Consider the following 17,543-nt stretch of genomic DNA (forward strand, 5'->3'; position numbering starts at 1 on the left):
GGGGCTTTAAGCCCAGGACCAGGTGCCGTATATTTACAGCAGCTGGTCCCTAATGTGTTAAGAAATGCTGCATGTTTTAAGCTATATGCCTTACCCCTGAAGTTTTTATGGTGTTCTCCCATTGCATCTTGGTAGGCAATTCAAAGACAGAAAAAAACTACCTATAAAAGCAGATATATCGAACAGGTTCTAGGTAAAAAAGGGAGTTGTACTGATCATGGTTCTGCCTACGGTTTTTATTTACATGTAGCAGTTGAGTGGTTATTGTCAAATTTGAACAAGGCCTTAAAAGGAAATCTGTTTGTGCGGTATCTCCTAAAATGCAAGATTGAAGAGAGGATTATTCTGTTTACTGTTGTCATCATTGTCTTTCCCTATCATAAATGTAGCAATATTGGATTGCTAGTCAATAGTAAAAAAAAAAAAGTACTGGGAGGCTAGTCAATGACATGGCAAGCAGAACTTCTTACTGGTTTTGTGATGGACCTAAAAAGTTGTGTTTTGCAAGATGCAAATCACTGCAAAGAAAAGTAGAAAACTGTTAAACCATGAGATCTGTTTACAATTATTTCATACTGGTTGAATATTTATAAGTCTTATTGTTAATGATTAATATTACCTAATCGGGTCAGAAAACTGACATTCTGGAGTCTGTTACTATTATTAGGAAAATATACTTGGAAGTGCCATTTAAAAAAATAAGTAAAAGACTAACTCTACGAGAGCATTTTGGATTTCAACTTCGCCAATCCTTTCTTTTCGTGGAAATTAAGGTACTGTGAAAAGATGTCAAGAAGTGTCTTATTTCTCTCTATCCACCGAAATGTTTTTTGTGGAGTTTCCTTTCTATTTAAAAATACACCCAATGACCAGTTTATTAGACACCCCTATATAGTGGTACACTGGACCTCCTTTGGCCTTCTGAACCGCAGCAAATCGGGATGGCATTGATAGTTGTCTCATTAGCAGAACCCTTGTACATATGCCCTCCTGGTAATTACTAGTAATTATTAGGAAATTATAGTACCAGTGCTTCTGGTGGTGCAATGCGCCACACTGCTGTGCTACATCCATCCTGATTTCTAGAGATCACACACACAGGTGTGCTACATCCATCCTAATTTCCAGACATCACACACACAGCTGTGCTACATCCATCCTAATTCCCAGACATCACACACCCATCTCTGCTACATCCATTGTGATTCCCAAATTTTTAAACATTACACACACAGCTCTACTACATCCATGCTGATGCTCAGATATTACACAAACAACTTTAATATATTGATCCTCATTCCCACACATAACACACAGCTCTACTACATTTATGCTGATTCACACACATCACACACACAGCACATTACACACAGCTCTACTTCATCCATCCTGACCCCACACATTACACACACAGCTCTACTTCATCCATCCTGACCCCACACATTACACACACAGCTCTACTTCATCCATCCTGACCCCACACATTACACACACAGCTCTACTTCATCCATCCTGACCCCATACAATACACACACAGCTCTACTTCATCCATCCTAACCCCACACATTACACACACACCTCTACTACATCCATCCTAATTTCCAGACATCACACACCCATCTCTGCTACATCCATTGCGATTCCCAAATTTTTAAACATTACACACACAGCTCTACTACATCCATGCTGATGCTCAGATATTACACAAACAGCTTTAATATATTGAGCCTCATTCCCACACATAACACACAGCTCTACTACATTTATGCTGATTCACACACATCACACACACAGCACATTACACACAGCTCTACTTCATCCATCCTGACCCCACACATTACACACACAGCTCTACTTCATCCATCCTGACCCCACACATTACACACACAGCTCTACTTCATCCATCCTGACCCCACACATTAGACACACAGCTCTACTTTATCCATCCTGACCCCACACAATACACACACAGCTCTACTTCATCCATCCTGACCCCACACAATACACACACAGCTCTACTACATTCATGCTGATTCACACACATCACATTACATACACAGCTCTACTACATTCATCCTGACCCCAAACATTACACACACCTCTACTTCATCCATCCTGACCCCACACATTACACACACACCTCTACTACATCCATCCTAATTTCCAGACATCACACACCCATCTCTGCTACATCCATTGCGATTCCCAAATTTTTAAACATTACACACACAGCTCTACTACATCCATGCTGATGCTCAGATATTACACAAACAGCTTTAATATATTGATCCTCATTCCCACACATAACACACAGCTCTACTACATTTATGCTGATTCACACACAGCACACACACAGCACATTACACACAGCTCTACTTCATCCATCCTGACCCCACACATTACACACACAGCTCTACTTCATCCATCCTGACCCCACACATTACACACACAGCTCTACTTCATCCATCCTGACCCCACACATTACACACACAGCTCTACTTCATCCATCCTGACCCCACACATTACACACACAGCTCTACTTCATCCATCCTGACCCCACACATTACACACACAGCTCTACTTCATCCATCCTGACCCCACACAAAACACACACAGCTCTACTTCATCCATCCTGACCCCACACAATACACACACAGCTCTACTACATTCATGCTGATTCACACACATCACATTACATACACAGCTCTACTACATTCATCCTGACCCCAAACATTACACACACCTCTACTTCATCCATCCTGACCCCACACATTACACACAGCTCTACTACATTCATGCTGATTTACACACATTACATTACACACACAGTTCTGCTATATCCATCATGACCCCACACATTACACACACAACTCTACTACATTCATGCTGATTCACACACATAGCTGTGGTACATGCACCTGATTTCCACACAATACACACACACAGTTGTACTACATCCATGCTGATTCCCACAAATGACACACTAAGCTGTAGTACATTCACATCCATTCTGATTTTCAGACATGACACACACACACAGCTCTGCTATATCCTGATCCCTTCAGCTTATCCAGCAGGCATGACAATCAGCACAGTAGACTCTTGGATATAGTGATGTGACCTCTGACTCCACCCACACAGGTGATCATATGATGGTGATGTCATCACAAGTCCTTGTAGCCGCTGTGGGCTTATCCAGTATACAGTACTTTCTACCAAACTCCAGAATAGCTCTGCCCACAGCAGTGACGTCACCGCAGGTCCTTAAGCCCATCAGATCTCTGTGGTGGGAGGCGGAGATCGGCATCTCCTGTCAGGACTGCTGAATTGTATCTGAGATAATAATGGCTTAGTTGTATTCTCATTTTGTTATTTTTGTCTCCCCCTTTCAAAAGCCCTAACTTTGTTGTTCTTCTCTCGGTCAGGCTCTGTGTTTTTATACAAACTGTAGGACCTGTGATGACGTCACCAGGAGCAGAGCGATGATGGCACCAGGGGGCAGAGCATGAGAAGCACCCCCACACATACATACTCACGGACAAGTGGTCGTTAGTAGAAATTATATAGTACCAGTGTTTCTGGTGACGCAATGTGCAAAACAGCTCTGCTACATGCACGTCATACACACACAGCACTGCTACATGTACATTACATACAGCTCTGCTACAAACATTCATTCAACAGGGATCAAAAGCGGCACAGCAGAGTCCTGCACACATTGAGCACCCCTGGTCATATGACACCAGACTCCTCCCACACAGGTGACTGATCACATGACTGTGACATCATCACAGGTCCTATAAGCACACAGCTTCTGTAGGTCTTCGTTAGTATTCCATCCCCTACAAACCCTCGCAGCCTCAGTTGCTATGGAATACTAACAAGCACCTACCCGGACAACAGCCACGTGCTTACAGGACCTGTGGTGATGTCACCATCATGTGATCAAGGGCAGAGTATGTAACTCACTCACTTGGAATGAAGGACCTCTAATGACATCACAGTCATGTGATCAGGGGCAGAGCGTGCAACTCACTCACACAGACAGGTGATCGTTAGTATTTTGACTAGACTAGCCTGGCTGACCTGTCCTGCGTATAGCATAAGCTATAGTCGTTTTATTCAGTATACTTCTAGTATCTTATTACTAGACTACAGATGTAGCAGGGCCACCCAATGCTTTTCAGGAGCACAACGCTAATTGCATACCATGGCTGCTGCCATTCAAAATGTATGACAGCCATGCTACATAAATAGCTAGTCCTGCTAAGCTGTGCCTCAGTGTCAGTGTTGTCTAGTTCTTGTGGTCAGTCTTTGCTTCTTAACTTCGTTGTTACTTTTTGCTGGGTTTGTATTTGACTTGCCTTGCTTCCATTCTGTTCAGGTTTTGGTTTTCCTGCCTCTAGACCTTAGCTTCCTGGCATTGTTTGTCAGGGACAGTGTTTCAGATCAGATTTTCATTAGGGATATCTGTAGGCATACTCAGGGACAATAGTGCCTGATGTTAAGGTCAGCACTAGGAATAAAACTAGTAATTATTAGGAAATTGCAGTACCAGTGTTTTTGGTGGCGCAATGCACTGATATAATATAGTGAAAGGGATTGGAGCTGTAAGCACACTGCTTCTGTTTTAGGACCTGCTGGTTTAGGACCTGTGATGACGTCACTGTCATTGCTTATATGAGTGTGACACAAAGCACACGCGCTCTGCTACATGCGCATCAAACACAGCACAGATGACTCTGCTACATGCGCATCACACATGGCTCTGCTACATGTGCGTCACACACAGCACACATGGCTCTGCTACATGCACGTGACATACAGCACACATGGCTCTGCTACAAACGTGTGACGCACAGCACACACGGCTCTGCTACATGCACGTGACACACAGCACTCACACCTCTGCCACATGCATGTGACACAGCACATACGGCTTTGCTACATGTATGTGACACACAGCACACACTGCTCTGCTACATGCATGTGACACACAGGACACACTGCTATGCTACATGCGCGTGACACACAGCACATACAACTCTGCTACATGCGCGTGACACACAGCACATACAGCTCTGCTACATACATTATTCATCTGCTTCTGCTGGCTTAGGATCTGTGATGATGTCACCATCATGTAATCAGGGGTTGAACTAAGAGCCTGTGACTGATCACATGACGGTGACATCATCACAGGCCCTGTCAACACACGGCTCTTGTCTGGCTTTGCAGATTTTTAAAAAAGTGACACACCTGTGATGAGGTGGCCGTCATATGATCAGGGGCGGAGGTCAGACCCCAGGTGACTGATCACATGACGATGACATCACAGGTCCTGTCAGCACATGGCTGCTGTCAGGCTCTGTATGTTTTCTGATTTAGGACCTGCGATGACGTCACTTTCATGTGATCAAGGGCGAAGCATGTAATGCACTCACTCACGGACAAGTGGTCGTTAGCACTTTGAAAGTGGAAGATTTAGGGAAAGCTAGAATTAGGATCACTTATTAGTTGATATGTGCACATCACCATCTGCTCTATTACCAGATATCATCATTGTTATCTGATCATCATCAAAATTCTGCTCTTGTGATTTACTGGTGAGTTCCTATTCTTCTATTTTTGTTACCAATCTTGATACAGGTTTAATATTATTGCTCATTTGACTGTATGGTTGTCACATAATTTGGCAGTGCTGTAAGTCCTGGAGATATTGGAGTACTGGGACACACAGTTGACTGCTATACCTGAAGTCCAGTTTGGCCAGCTTGTGTTCAGCTATTGTTTTGTACAGTCCATATGTAGTATTATTCATATGGACATCATAGAGGAAATTCCGTACTTGTGACCCCCCACCCCCCCTATATGCAGAAAAGAAAACTGCTATGCATGAGCAGCTCCTGTTCTGATGGACTCAGGCCATCCTTCTAATACAAGGATGACTATTGATCTGGTTGCCATGTAAAGCTACACAGGAAATGCCTGGCTGGCTGAAGCTTCCCCGAGTGCCCAGGAGCTGTTTTCGGAACTGACGAAGCAACCCCTTTAAGTTCTCCAATATTAATAATAAAAGTTTACTTACTCAGAGTTGTTGAAAGAAGATGGAATAAACACATGGATCAATGTGTGCAGAATTTAGTCTAAGTATGCGATGATTAAACAGATCTTTCATTGTAGCAGCTAAAAGAACAGTATTTGTGTTGCTTACATTTGAGCGTTGAAAGATGTAGTCTGATTCTCTCCACATAATTAAGCAATTCTCATTCTTTTAAGCGAAAGAAAACACACAAATCTGATATCTGCAGGGTAACCGTTTCAAACATCGTCAATTCCTATTAAACATGAGGTCTGCCCAATCGTTACTGAAAGACGGTCGCAATGTCCATAACAGGAATAAAGAATAAAGGAATAGTATGGTTAGCTTGAACTACAGTATATATAGACTGATGCAATTATCTAAAGCCTCTAATATAAAAGTGCCATGGTAAACAAGGTTACTTTTAGTAGTTTACGGCATACTGTTATACATTGAACCGTATAATGGCACAGTATGCCGTAAGCTCCTTCACCCCTTCTGGTGGTGGCTGCAGGGAGACAGCATCTTATCTTTTAAATCCATGTATACACAAGGGATTTAGAACTCTATACTAGAAAAATGGTGCTATATATGATCCCTATAAAGCTATATTAATGAATGAAACTGAATAAAAGTCCCATAAAATCCATTAACACCACAGAGGAAAATTTATCCATGGATCAGGAAAAGCATGAGTCCATTATTAATGTCTCAGAACAAATACAATCATGCATTGCGCACCTCACTCCTCAATGCTTCTATCTCAGTGAACTATGTCTGCATTGGGAATAGCCATCACAATGCCACAGCCATCCATGGCCAGGGTTGCATAAACAGCCAAACTGTTTGTTCTACATAGTTCCCACAACTCATCATCACTTTGAGGGAGTTACGGAAACAGAGTAGAAAAGCCAGTTTGGATCTTGCAGTAATACTGCCCACCGGAGGCTGTAGAGATGGGATTGGGCCAAGGGACTACCATTCCGGTAATAGGTGTTGATCTCAAAGGTGGAACCCTGTGGCTATGCCCTAAATATATGATGTGGGGGGGTGTGGGGGGGCGGGTGAGGGGTGGGGGTTGATTCTTTCCAGTGTCTAGGAAATAATATTTTGGCTGCGTCCAAAAGGAATGGGAGCAAAGGCCCACCAGTTACAGACAAAGGGATTATGTTGAGTAGTAAAAGTTTAGGTGTAAGAATAGTTTTACGACCAAGAATCAGGTTTAATAACCTTTGAAGGTGGTAGAGATGGCCACGTGAGATGCTGTAGTTTCTATTGACCACAACATTTAAGGGAATAAATGCATAGCTTCTGGGTTTGTGTGATCACAGTGAAGTACTGTACGGTAAGTTAAGACATTCCTGGAGTTGGGCCCCCAACTATAAAGCTTCATTGATAGTATTCGTTTGCAATATGGAGAAGAGAGCCTTTATGAGCCCCCTAGGGCTCCTGAGCCGGGGTGCGACCGCAGCCCCTATACTTATGCCCCTGCATATATGTGCATCAAGGGAAGAGAAGGGTAGAAGTTAGGCATTTTTAAAATTTTCTGACATGTTAGAAGGGAGTGGAGGGTGCCAGAGAAGAATTTCTTAGTCCTTCTTGCTGCAGAACTTGACTTTAACAGAGTTCTTGCATGCATGCATGCCTTTAACTTTTAGCTAATCAGTAGAGCTGTCAGTAAGTGGCCCCCACTGATGTCATTTTTTTATATGCTTTTATGAAAGGTCAGAAGATCAAAAATTTTGCAAAAAAGTAGACACACACAAGTCAGAACACATCAAATGTCTTCAATCCCCACTTTATACGGAGTCTTGTACAAGTCATGCAACGGCTTAGTGAGGCTGTTCAGTTCACAGTAGTAAGTTTCCTCAGTAGCTAGAAGAATCACATCTGACCTCATCATAATCACCTCTCTGCAGAAGGCTTTTTATGGATATCTTTAATGAAACTGCCTAAATTTGTTTAGATGTGAGCAACCAGTTTCTCTCTTGCCAGGAACATGGCCGAAGACTAAATAGATAAGCAAGAAAAACAGCAGCACCATGTATGGACTGGATTAGTGAGAGACATTGACTGAAGAACAAAGGTCACACCTGACTATTTAAGCTTTGTCAACTATCAGTCATGAGTGGGCAAAGTCCCCAGATGCAAAGCAGAGCTGTAATGAATAGTAAAAAGTGAAATGCTTCCCAGGATGTTAGAAAAGGATGCATGTCAGCCAACGTCTTGGATATTCAAGGGCCATGGAATTCCACCATATTTCGGCGCGTCTTGTTTCTACGGCGCACAAATTGCAACAAAAATGACATAACTTTATTCTATGAGTCAGTACGATTACGACGATACCAAACTTGTATAGTTTTCTTTTTGTTCTACTACTTGTATCTTTTTTCAAAAGATATATATATATATATATACATATATATAATTATTTTCTGCCGCCATCTTCTGCACACTATAGCTTTTTTGTTTTTCCATCAACATAGTTGTGCAAGGACTCATTTTTTTCGGGATGTCCTGTAGTTTGCATTGTTACCATTTTGGAATACATAAGACTTTTCAATCACTTTGCATTGCATTTTTTCTTAGAGACAGGGTGACCAAAAAAGTGCATTTCTGGCGATACCTGGCTGCCCTGATACCTGCTTGGCTTCCTGCAAACTCATCGCAAGGGGCAGTACGAGACCCCCGAACATTGTTCAGGGGATTTAAATGCTGCTGTCAGGATAGACAGCGGCATTTAAAGGGTTAACAGCATCGATCAGCAGCGTGGCTTATTGAAGCTGTTGTTGTCAGCTGTAAGAAACAGCCACGATGTATGTAGGGAGATCACCCCGTGATCTCCCTTCATACATGTCCTGCAGCTGCAGGAGCTAAAAACACGATAGGCAGATTACTAAGAGGTTAAGTGGCCATGTGAGTAAAGGGAATCTATCACCATATTTATTGCTGAGGGTAGCATTAACTAGCGACAGAGATATTGAGTGCAGCACTGGGTCACTTTGATTGCTAAATGCCATACCTTTCATAAAATCAGCGTCTATATTCTGAATGAGGAGTACAGCAAGTAGTCCTGACAATACTGTCCTTGCTCTGTGTAGTCATGAGCTCTGACTCCCTTGATGGTGATTGACCGCTGCCTTACTATACTGCGTCTGTCAATCATTTATCTGTTGGAGGGGAAGCCACGGCTAATGAAGATCACGGGCCGCAAGCTGCTGCAGGACATTAAAGCCAATCTTATGAAAAGTACTGCAACTAGAAATGTAAGTGACCCAGTGCTGCACTCAGGGGCTTCGTCACTAATTTATCCCGAGTGAAACCCCAAAATGGTGACCGATTCCCTTTAAGTACACTTCTGTAGTACTAGGTAGTATGCCATTTGACAAGGTGCAGGTCTTAAACTGATGATTTTTTTTGTTTTTTCTTTATCAGGTACAGCATTATATTTGCTTCTCTGTCGAATGGGCAACAGAGAGAATACAAGAGTTTCCAGAATTTAAAAAAAAAAAAAAAAGTGTCTTTTTCCCTAATCCTGGGCAACACCTTCAAGTTGGCCATAAACTAGTGACTTTTGTTATCTAAAATGACAAATTGCGATCGCCCATTGCTGTCTGCCAGCTTTATCTGGAGACATGAATGAGTTAGAGACCCATCAAAGACCTGTTTCTATGTAAAATGTCACTTGACATGATGGATTTTCTGATGACTATTACCTGCAGTTGTTATCAATAGTTCAAAAGTGATTCATACCAACAAAAGATGTGCAGGTCATAGCGGGTGTCAGAGGTTTATAAGAGATTTGTGGTTTTAATTTACAGAAGGAGAACCTCCACAAACCAACCCTGAAAATTGTCGAGAAAATATGTAGAGAATAGCCAGCTTTAGAGAGACTCTTTCACCCGATTTTAGCACTGTAAACTAAGCTTATGGGATAAAAGTAGGTGAAGTGCTAAGTCCTAAGATGAAAGTGTTATAACTGTTTCGCCAAAAATAAGACCTAACCTGAAAATAAGCTTTACCCTGGATTTTCGGGGAGGCTTGAAATATAAGTTCAGCTCGGTCGAGGTCTCGTCCGCTGCTCTCCGAAGTTCTGATGAGCTGTCCTCGGCCCCCCACAGAAGGATCACTTCCTGGTTACGAGATTTATAAATCCCACCTCCAGGAAGTGATGAATTTTACAATCAATGCTCAGCCAATTCATAAATCCTGCCTCCACAATGTGATGGCTGTGATTGGTTCTTCGACCGCTGCTCAGCCAATCAATGCAGCGTTCGATGAACTAATCACAGCCATCGCATTGCGCCCTGCATTGATTGGTTCTCGTTCGCTGCTCAGCCAATCAGAGCCATTGCTTCCTGGAGGCAGGATTTATGAATCCTGTAACCATGAAGTGATCTTTTGTAGGGGGCTGAGGACTGGAAGTGTGTCGGAGCTCTGGAGAGCACCTGGATGGACCCTGCTAGGAAGCATAATAAGACATTCCCTGAAAAGAAGATTTAGCGCCTCTTTTGAGGCAAAATTAATATAAGGTAGGGTCTTATTTTAGGGGGAACATGATACTTACCCCCATTACAAAATTAGAGGGGGCGGACTACTTAGTGCATCGCTCAATGCATTGAGCGGTGGCTTCCAGTGCCGACATCGGGGGAACGATGGTAAAGTTAAGTATAACACTTACATTTCCAGACTCAACAGGTCACCTACTTTTAACCTATAGTTTTAGATAAAAGTAAGTGACAGAGTCTCTTTAAGCTCGGTTTACATAGTTCATTAATGGTACAATTTATATGTTTAACCACTAGACTCATCATCCTGTCCATGAAATAATCTTGAGATGAGTGCTTTATGGTATTCGTCACGGTCACATATTCGTCTTTAATGTGGGCACAACTGCAAGTAGTTGTACTGCTCCCATTCCTTGCCAGACAGAGCATAAATCTTACACTGGGGCTGGTAGTGTGCAGTATTCGGAAATGAGAGGAGCGCTTGTGTGCAGGGTGAAATCAGCTGTGGATATGAAGTTGAGTCAGAGTCAAAATTTGCACCAATGGTGTGGATTTTGACGCGGTTTTTAATTCTGAAATGCTGTGGATTTCTACTGCTGAAAAACTGCAACATTTCCTGTAGGAAGCTCCTAAGGAGAGATTATGGCAATTTCCAGAACATACTTTTTTCCAGTTAACAGACATCAAGCATCTGAAAAAGCATGTGAAAAAGATTAGGGTATACTAATAGATCTTAGACTGAACATGAGTCAACAATGTGATGCAGCAGCCAAAAAGGCAAACACAATTCTAGGATGTATTAAGAAAAGCATAGAGTCTAAATCATGTGAGGTTATTATCCCCCTCTACTCCTCCTTAAGGCCCACTTAGATGGGACGAGGGTCGGGCAAACGATGCCCGACACTCAACCCACACATACTAGCTCCCGTGCACCTGCACAGGAGCTAGTATCGCTGGCTCACAGCAGGGAGGCTACAGGAGACTTCTCTCCTTGAACTCCCCTGCCCCTCTCCCTTGACATAACATAGCGCCCGTTCAGTACCGAACGACTGCTATTTACACTGAATGCTCATCGTTCAGCTCATCTTCCATCATTTATGCTGCTGATCACTCAGTGTAAATAGCAGCAATTCAGTACTGAACAGCCACTATGTTAAGGCAATGGAGAAGGGCAGGGGAGCACCAGGAGAGAAATCTTCTCCTGCTGCCCCGCTGTGAACCAGCGATACTAGCTCCCGTGCAGGTGCATTGGGAGCTAGTATGTGTGGGCATGAGTGTTTGGCATTTTTTGCCTGACACTTGCCCCATCTAAATGGGCCTTAAGTCAGACCTCATCTGGAATACGGTGTCCACTTCTGGGCACCCCATTTTAGAAAAGACTTAGACAAACTGGAGCAAGTTCAGAGAAGAGTTACCAAGATGGTGAGTGGTCTGCAAATCATGTCCCAAGAGGAACGGTTAAAAGATCTGGGAATGTTTAGCTTGCAAAAAAGAAGTGGATACTGAATTCTGGGCTTTCTGGAGTCTACGGCTGTTCAGAACATATGAAGTGGCCAGATACCCTACAGGCCGTTGGAAGGTGCAGTTTCACAACAGCTGGAAAGTCACAAGTTGATTCTTGAACTTTGAGTGTTAATGCAACATTAATTCCACACAATAAGATATAGTCTTTGTCCTGGGTCCTTGTGTAAATTGTTAGCCCTTGCAGACAGGGTCCTCTGTCCATCTGTAGCAGTCTGTCACTCATTTAGGCATCTTTAGAGATCTTTTTTTCGCTTAATCTTATGAACTGAAGCTCTTTCCATATGTGCAGTGCCCAGAAATTAATGTCAATTTAAGGTCTTATCCACTAGCCAGATTGTGCTGCAGATCTGATGTGGAATTTGCAGAACATCCACATCAAGGAACCTTTTAATGCATTCCAATGGACATCCAAGGGCAGATAAAGAAAAAGTGACATCACTTCTTAATTTGAAATCCTCATTGGTTTTCAGCAAGTAGATTAGCCCCGTTGAACTCAGGCTAGTATACATGCAATCTTCAGCTGCACTAAACAAATTTGCAGCATAAATTCATTCTTAAAGGGTTTTCTAGTGAAATACCATTGACGACCTATCATCAATAGTTGAACAGATGGGGTCCATTGCTCAGGACCCCAACCAATCAGTTGGAGCGGGCACATGCTGTCAGTGCCACAAATACTCAGAGGTCAGTGTGGAAGCCTCAGCGCCGACCTCTGTGTTGTGGCCGGCGCTTGTAACTAAAGGTACGGCTCCTATTGAAATCAATGGGACCCGTGCCTGCAGTTACATGCGCCGGCCACTAAATAGAGGTCGACGTGGAGACTTCCACTGCTTCCGCTCCGACCTCTGTGTCTTTGCCTATGCTGACGATAGGTTATCAATAGTATTTTACTTGAAAACCCCTTTAGGCACGAGGATTTGTTGTGCAATTCTTCATTGAATCATCTGAACATACAGTAAAAATAAAGTAGTTACCGACATGACAATATTCTATTGATGCGGACAAATGAGTTTGATTCTTAGGGAGTATAAGGTATATATCAGGTAATACATTTTTGTGACACCGTTTGTGGCTTGCTACTCTCGGAGTTGAATATATTGATGATTTGTGCATTTAAAATGCAAACTCAGAATTTTAAATATTTTATTCTATTTGTTAAAAAGTGAAACTAAACTTTTTTTTAAATAAAGTACATAAATTCAACAGTTTTTGACGTTTAGCTACCGCAGTGATGAGACGCTTTACTGTAACTGCATTATGCTGAAGAGTTCATGCTTAATCAGAATGAACTAGAACTCATTTAGCCCCCAGTGGAAGCTGCGCCAAAATATTAGAAGCAATGACCTTTCCCTATAATTATCGCAGCTCTCAGACATAATATAAGCAGCCCTTTACAACCAACGTTAACAGCAATCTTCTTCAACGGGTTAGAAAATATGCTAAAAGTTTCAAAGTGTCATTTTAAACACCTCATTAGCATCTCTTCAGGTCACATTCTGAATTATTGAGGACATTTGCAGCAGATGTACGGCATCAGCTGTGGGTCTTCGAGTATCGTTACACTCCAATGTTTTGTATTAAATTGGAACATTTTATCTAACATTCAAAACTACAGATTACAGTCTACTGTAGGATTTGCCAGACCTCACACCAATAATGAACTGGTTGTCAGCTCAAGTGCATCACACTAGACCAGGACTGGATCAATGTTCCTGTATCCCTCTAGGCAAAAAATACTCACGCGATTTATAGCGAGAAAGTTAATAGGACTTTCTAATGTTAAAGTCGCATAGCACGAAAATCGCAATTTCGGGCTATGTGATACGATAATAAAGGAGGCTCCATAGGCAAACATGGGCCACAAAACATAGCAAATCGTGACCGTTAGGCCTATTTCACACAGGCAACGTGATATCGCATCGGTGCCATGTGTGATATCACTGTGTTTTCTTGTGGCGATATTGCAATTTTGTGTCGCTACAAAGCCACACGTGGTGGTAAGCTTGAAATATAAGCTCTAACCCGAAAATAAGCCCTAGCTGCATTAAAAAAAATAAAACATCATCTAATATCCGCTGACAGGTCCGCCGCTTCTTCTTTGCAGGTTTACCGGCACTTGCTTGAAGTCTTTTATCTTCATTTCCTGGATTGGAGGTTTAAATTTCCCGCCTCCAGAAAGGGCTGGCTGTGATTGGTTTTCAAGCGCTGCGGCTCAGCCAATTAGAGCCAGTGCTCAAAGAGCCAATCACAGCCATTCAAAGAAGAGACCTAGGAGACCAATCTGGCCCGGAAAAACAGTCTGCGCAGCCCACCAGAGACTGTGTGGTTTGCCCATAGGACCACTCATCGTGAATTTACATGCGGCACGGTAAACGTTTATCTCATCCTTTTCAAGGTAGGAGTTAATCAAAACATTTAAAAAATAGGTTTTGTAAAATACAATATTTCACCGCTATAGCCAGTTTTATGTACACAAAAGTAATGACAGGTTCCTTTTAGGGGGAAGGGGGTTAACACTCTGCGCCACATGAGGCCCCTTTTAAATCCTAATTGTGATCTGTATTGAGTTCACCTGTGGTTGCTGAAGAACATATGGTGATCTTTCATCATTTTATTAGTGGGAAAAAATATAAAAAGAGAACTTCTTTTACCTTCTCACAAGTGGCATACTGAGAGCCCAGCCGGCAGCAAAATCCGGATACTTGAAAAATGTAGGGTCTTCAGCAAAGGCATAATGATGAATTATAGTTGACTCTTCGTCATATAGTGCTTTCCCCAAAAAATATTTCTAAAGCAAAGAAACAGGAATGAAAAATTAGAGTACTGTGCTCGGACAAGAAGAAAAAAAATCATGTTCAAACTGGCAGATTTCTTGGAGACTGTCCAGCGGCTTTCAATGGGGCTTACAGAAATCCGTGCACATGCTGGAGAAACAACCACATTCACATCTAGAGTATGAAACGCATTTTTATCTGCAGAAATTCCTGCTGTATGTGAACATACCCAAATACTAGGAGCCTAACATAAACATGGGTGACCCCAAAGAGAGACCTTGCCACTCTGTCTTAAAATCTGAGTACTGAAGTGCAACTAGAATCAGAAGCCATTACCGTATGTCTTAAAAGTGACGACCATGTTAACAATCAAATACGTTATAATAGTTCTAAATAGTTCTAAAGCATCTAAAACGAAGAAATGTAGTGACAGGTCTTGATTAATAGTCTCGTATCACTTTGGTTTTGCTGCTCCTATACAGATGTGTCTACTCTTACCTTGTCTTGAATTTTGTTAAAGAGTAACTAAACAACATTTTTCATATATCAATAATACAAGTAAACATAATGACTAGAGATGAGCGAGTATACTCGCTAAAGGCAATTGCTCGAGCGAGCATTGCCTTTAGCGAGTACCTGCCCGCTCGAGACTGAAGGTTCGGGTGCCTGCGGCGGGCAGGGAGCTGCGGGGGAGAGCGGGGAGGAACGGAGGGGAGATCTCTCTCTCTCCCCCCCCCCCCCCCCCCCCCCACTCCCTCCTGCTGACAGCCGCTACTCGCAGCTCCCTCGCGCCGGCACCCGAACCTTCAGTCTCGAGCGGGCAGGTACTCACTAAAGGCAATGCTCGCTCGAGCAATTGCCTTTAGCGAGTATACTCGCTCATCTCTAATAATGACGTTTATAATAACAGAAAAAAATGCTTTTTTCTCCACTTATCAGGGCACTTTTCTTCTCTGATAAATTCATATACAGAAGTCTAGAAATCAGATAAAAGCAGCAGCCCATAGACATCTATGGAGAGCGGAGAAGGAAGGAGGAGCTGTGGGAGGAAGACACAGACACACATTCACACAGATGTGGCTGCAACATCAAGTGTTTTAGCTTTATACTTCCCTACACCGTCACTCCTTTGGTGTCAGTTGTCAAAGCCGCCCCTAAACACTTCCGATGGACTACATAGAGCACACCTATGTAGTTCACAGATTGCATTGCAGCAGCGGGTTTGAAAGCCAACAGGGGAAAGGCAAGTATAAAACTTACATCTCCCAACTCAGCTACTATGAGTATATAAGCGTAGGGCTCAGCGAAGCCGACGGACTTAGAAATGACAAATATTTAATTAGGAAGGCGTACCTTAGACCTGTCGAATCTCTGCAATGTTTTCAGTAGTTTCCTAAGGCTCACCGATGTGTCTTCTTCACAGAAAAATATCCAAGAAGAATTTCTGCCGTAGTGATCTGCAAAACTTTAAGAGATGAGAACTGTGAGGAGGAGTTTAAAAATGTTTGTATTGACATATGCTTCACAGTTTATCTCATGGAAATCATGGCTTACCAAGCATAGTGGGGGCAAACATAGTAACCCTGTAAAAACAATACGCTCAAAAGAACAGAGGAACATCCCATATTGTTGATCGTGTCCAGGTAGCAAGAGATATTTGTAAGTATATGACAAACACCACAGGAAAAAAGGAATAAGAAAAAACATAAAAACAAACTGAAAACTGTCAGGAACCTCTTGATTACGTACTTTATAGTAATGTTTTGTGCTAATAAAACACATGCCATTAATAAATCTGATACATTTTAAGACTCCTCTTAACCACACCTCTTTTTATAGCCCCTTAACGCCGCAGGGCATAAGTTTGCATATGAGTAACACTGCAAAAGAAAAAAAAAAACAATGCCAGAGTCGACGTTTTCTCTCTCTGCTGTCAAAAAATAAAAGTTTTACAATAAATTATATGCACCCAAAAATGGTACCGATAAAAATAGTAGTTTGCGACGCAAAGCACGAGCCCTTATACGGCCGTGTCAACGGAAAAATAAAAAGTTATGGCTTTTGAAAAGTGGAGATGAAAATCCCTCGAATATCATTGTCTCCTTATGGCCAAATTAGGCCATGTCATTAAGGGACACCTTTAAAAAATGTGCAAGAAGTGTCTAAACACATTCTAAATTTGCTGCATCAAATCGGTGTCAAAATTCTGGCATTTTTCCTTTTTACTGTACTTTGTAAATTTTTCCCAAATTTTAATAATCTGCCATAAAATCCTCAAAGCGTCGAGGGGAGAATAAGGTAAAATCCCTGTATTATAAAGGTGTTGCATTTCTCAAAAGTTTTTAAATGACACAATATTATAATATGCATCACGTCTAATGAGACCTTGAACTTTAAAAAAAAAAAAAAATTCTGCCTAATTTATGCATAATCGTCTATTCCTTGAATGAAAAGAATATGATATTCGACTGTCGATCACAGTTATTTCCTTCGCTCCATCTCAGCAGGTATTTGGTCATGTGGTATATTGTGAAAAAGTTCCAACGGGTTTCTAATTTTGTTGATAGCAGCTAATAAACACAGTAAACCTAAAGATATTAATATGTAAACCCTAGACATTTCATGGAGGAGCACGCAGATGACACTAGCACTTAT

The 17,543-nt window shown here is 42.1% G+C and overlaps 1 protein-coding gene across 1 annotated transcript in view; it reads right to left on the reverse strand.

Annotated features, from left to right (window-relative positions):
* The window catches only part of B3GLCT (beta 3-glucosyltransferase), a 393,556-nt gene that overhangs the window by 116,428 nt on the left and 259,585 nt on the right, over window positions 1–17,543 (reverse strand). Inside the window, exons 6-7 of the mRNA XM_066583040.1 lie at window positions 16,242–16,353; window positions 14,766–14,902 (exon numbers count right to left, since the gene is read on the reverse strand). Of these exons, the coding sequence (XP_066439137.1) occupies window positions 14,766–14,902; window positions 16,242–16,353 (249 nt within the window). The remainder of the gene's footprint in view (window positions 1–14,765; window positions 14,903–16,241; window positions 16,354–17,543) is intronic.

This window comes from Eleutherodactylus coqui, chromosome 1 (genome assembly GCF_035609145.1).
Source record: "Eleutherodactylus coqui strain aEleCoq1 chromosome 1, aEleCoq1.hap1, whole genome shotgun sequence".
NCBI lineage: Eukaryota > Metazoa > Chordata > Amphibia > Anura > Eleutherodactylidae > Eleutherodactylus > Eleutherodactylus coqui.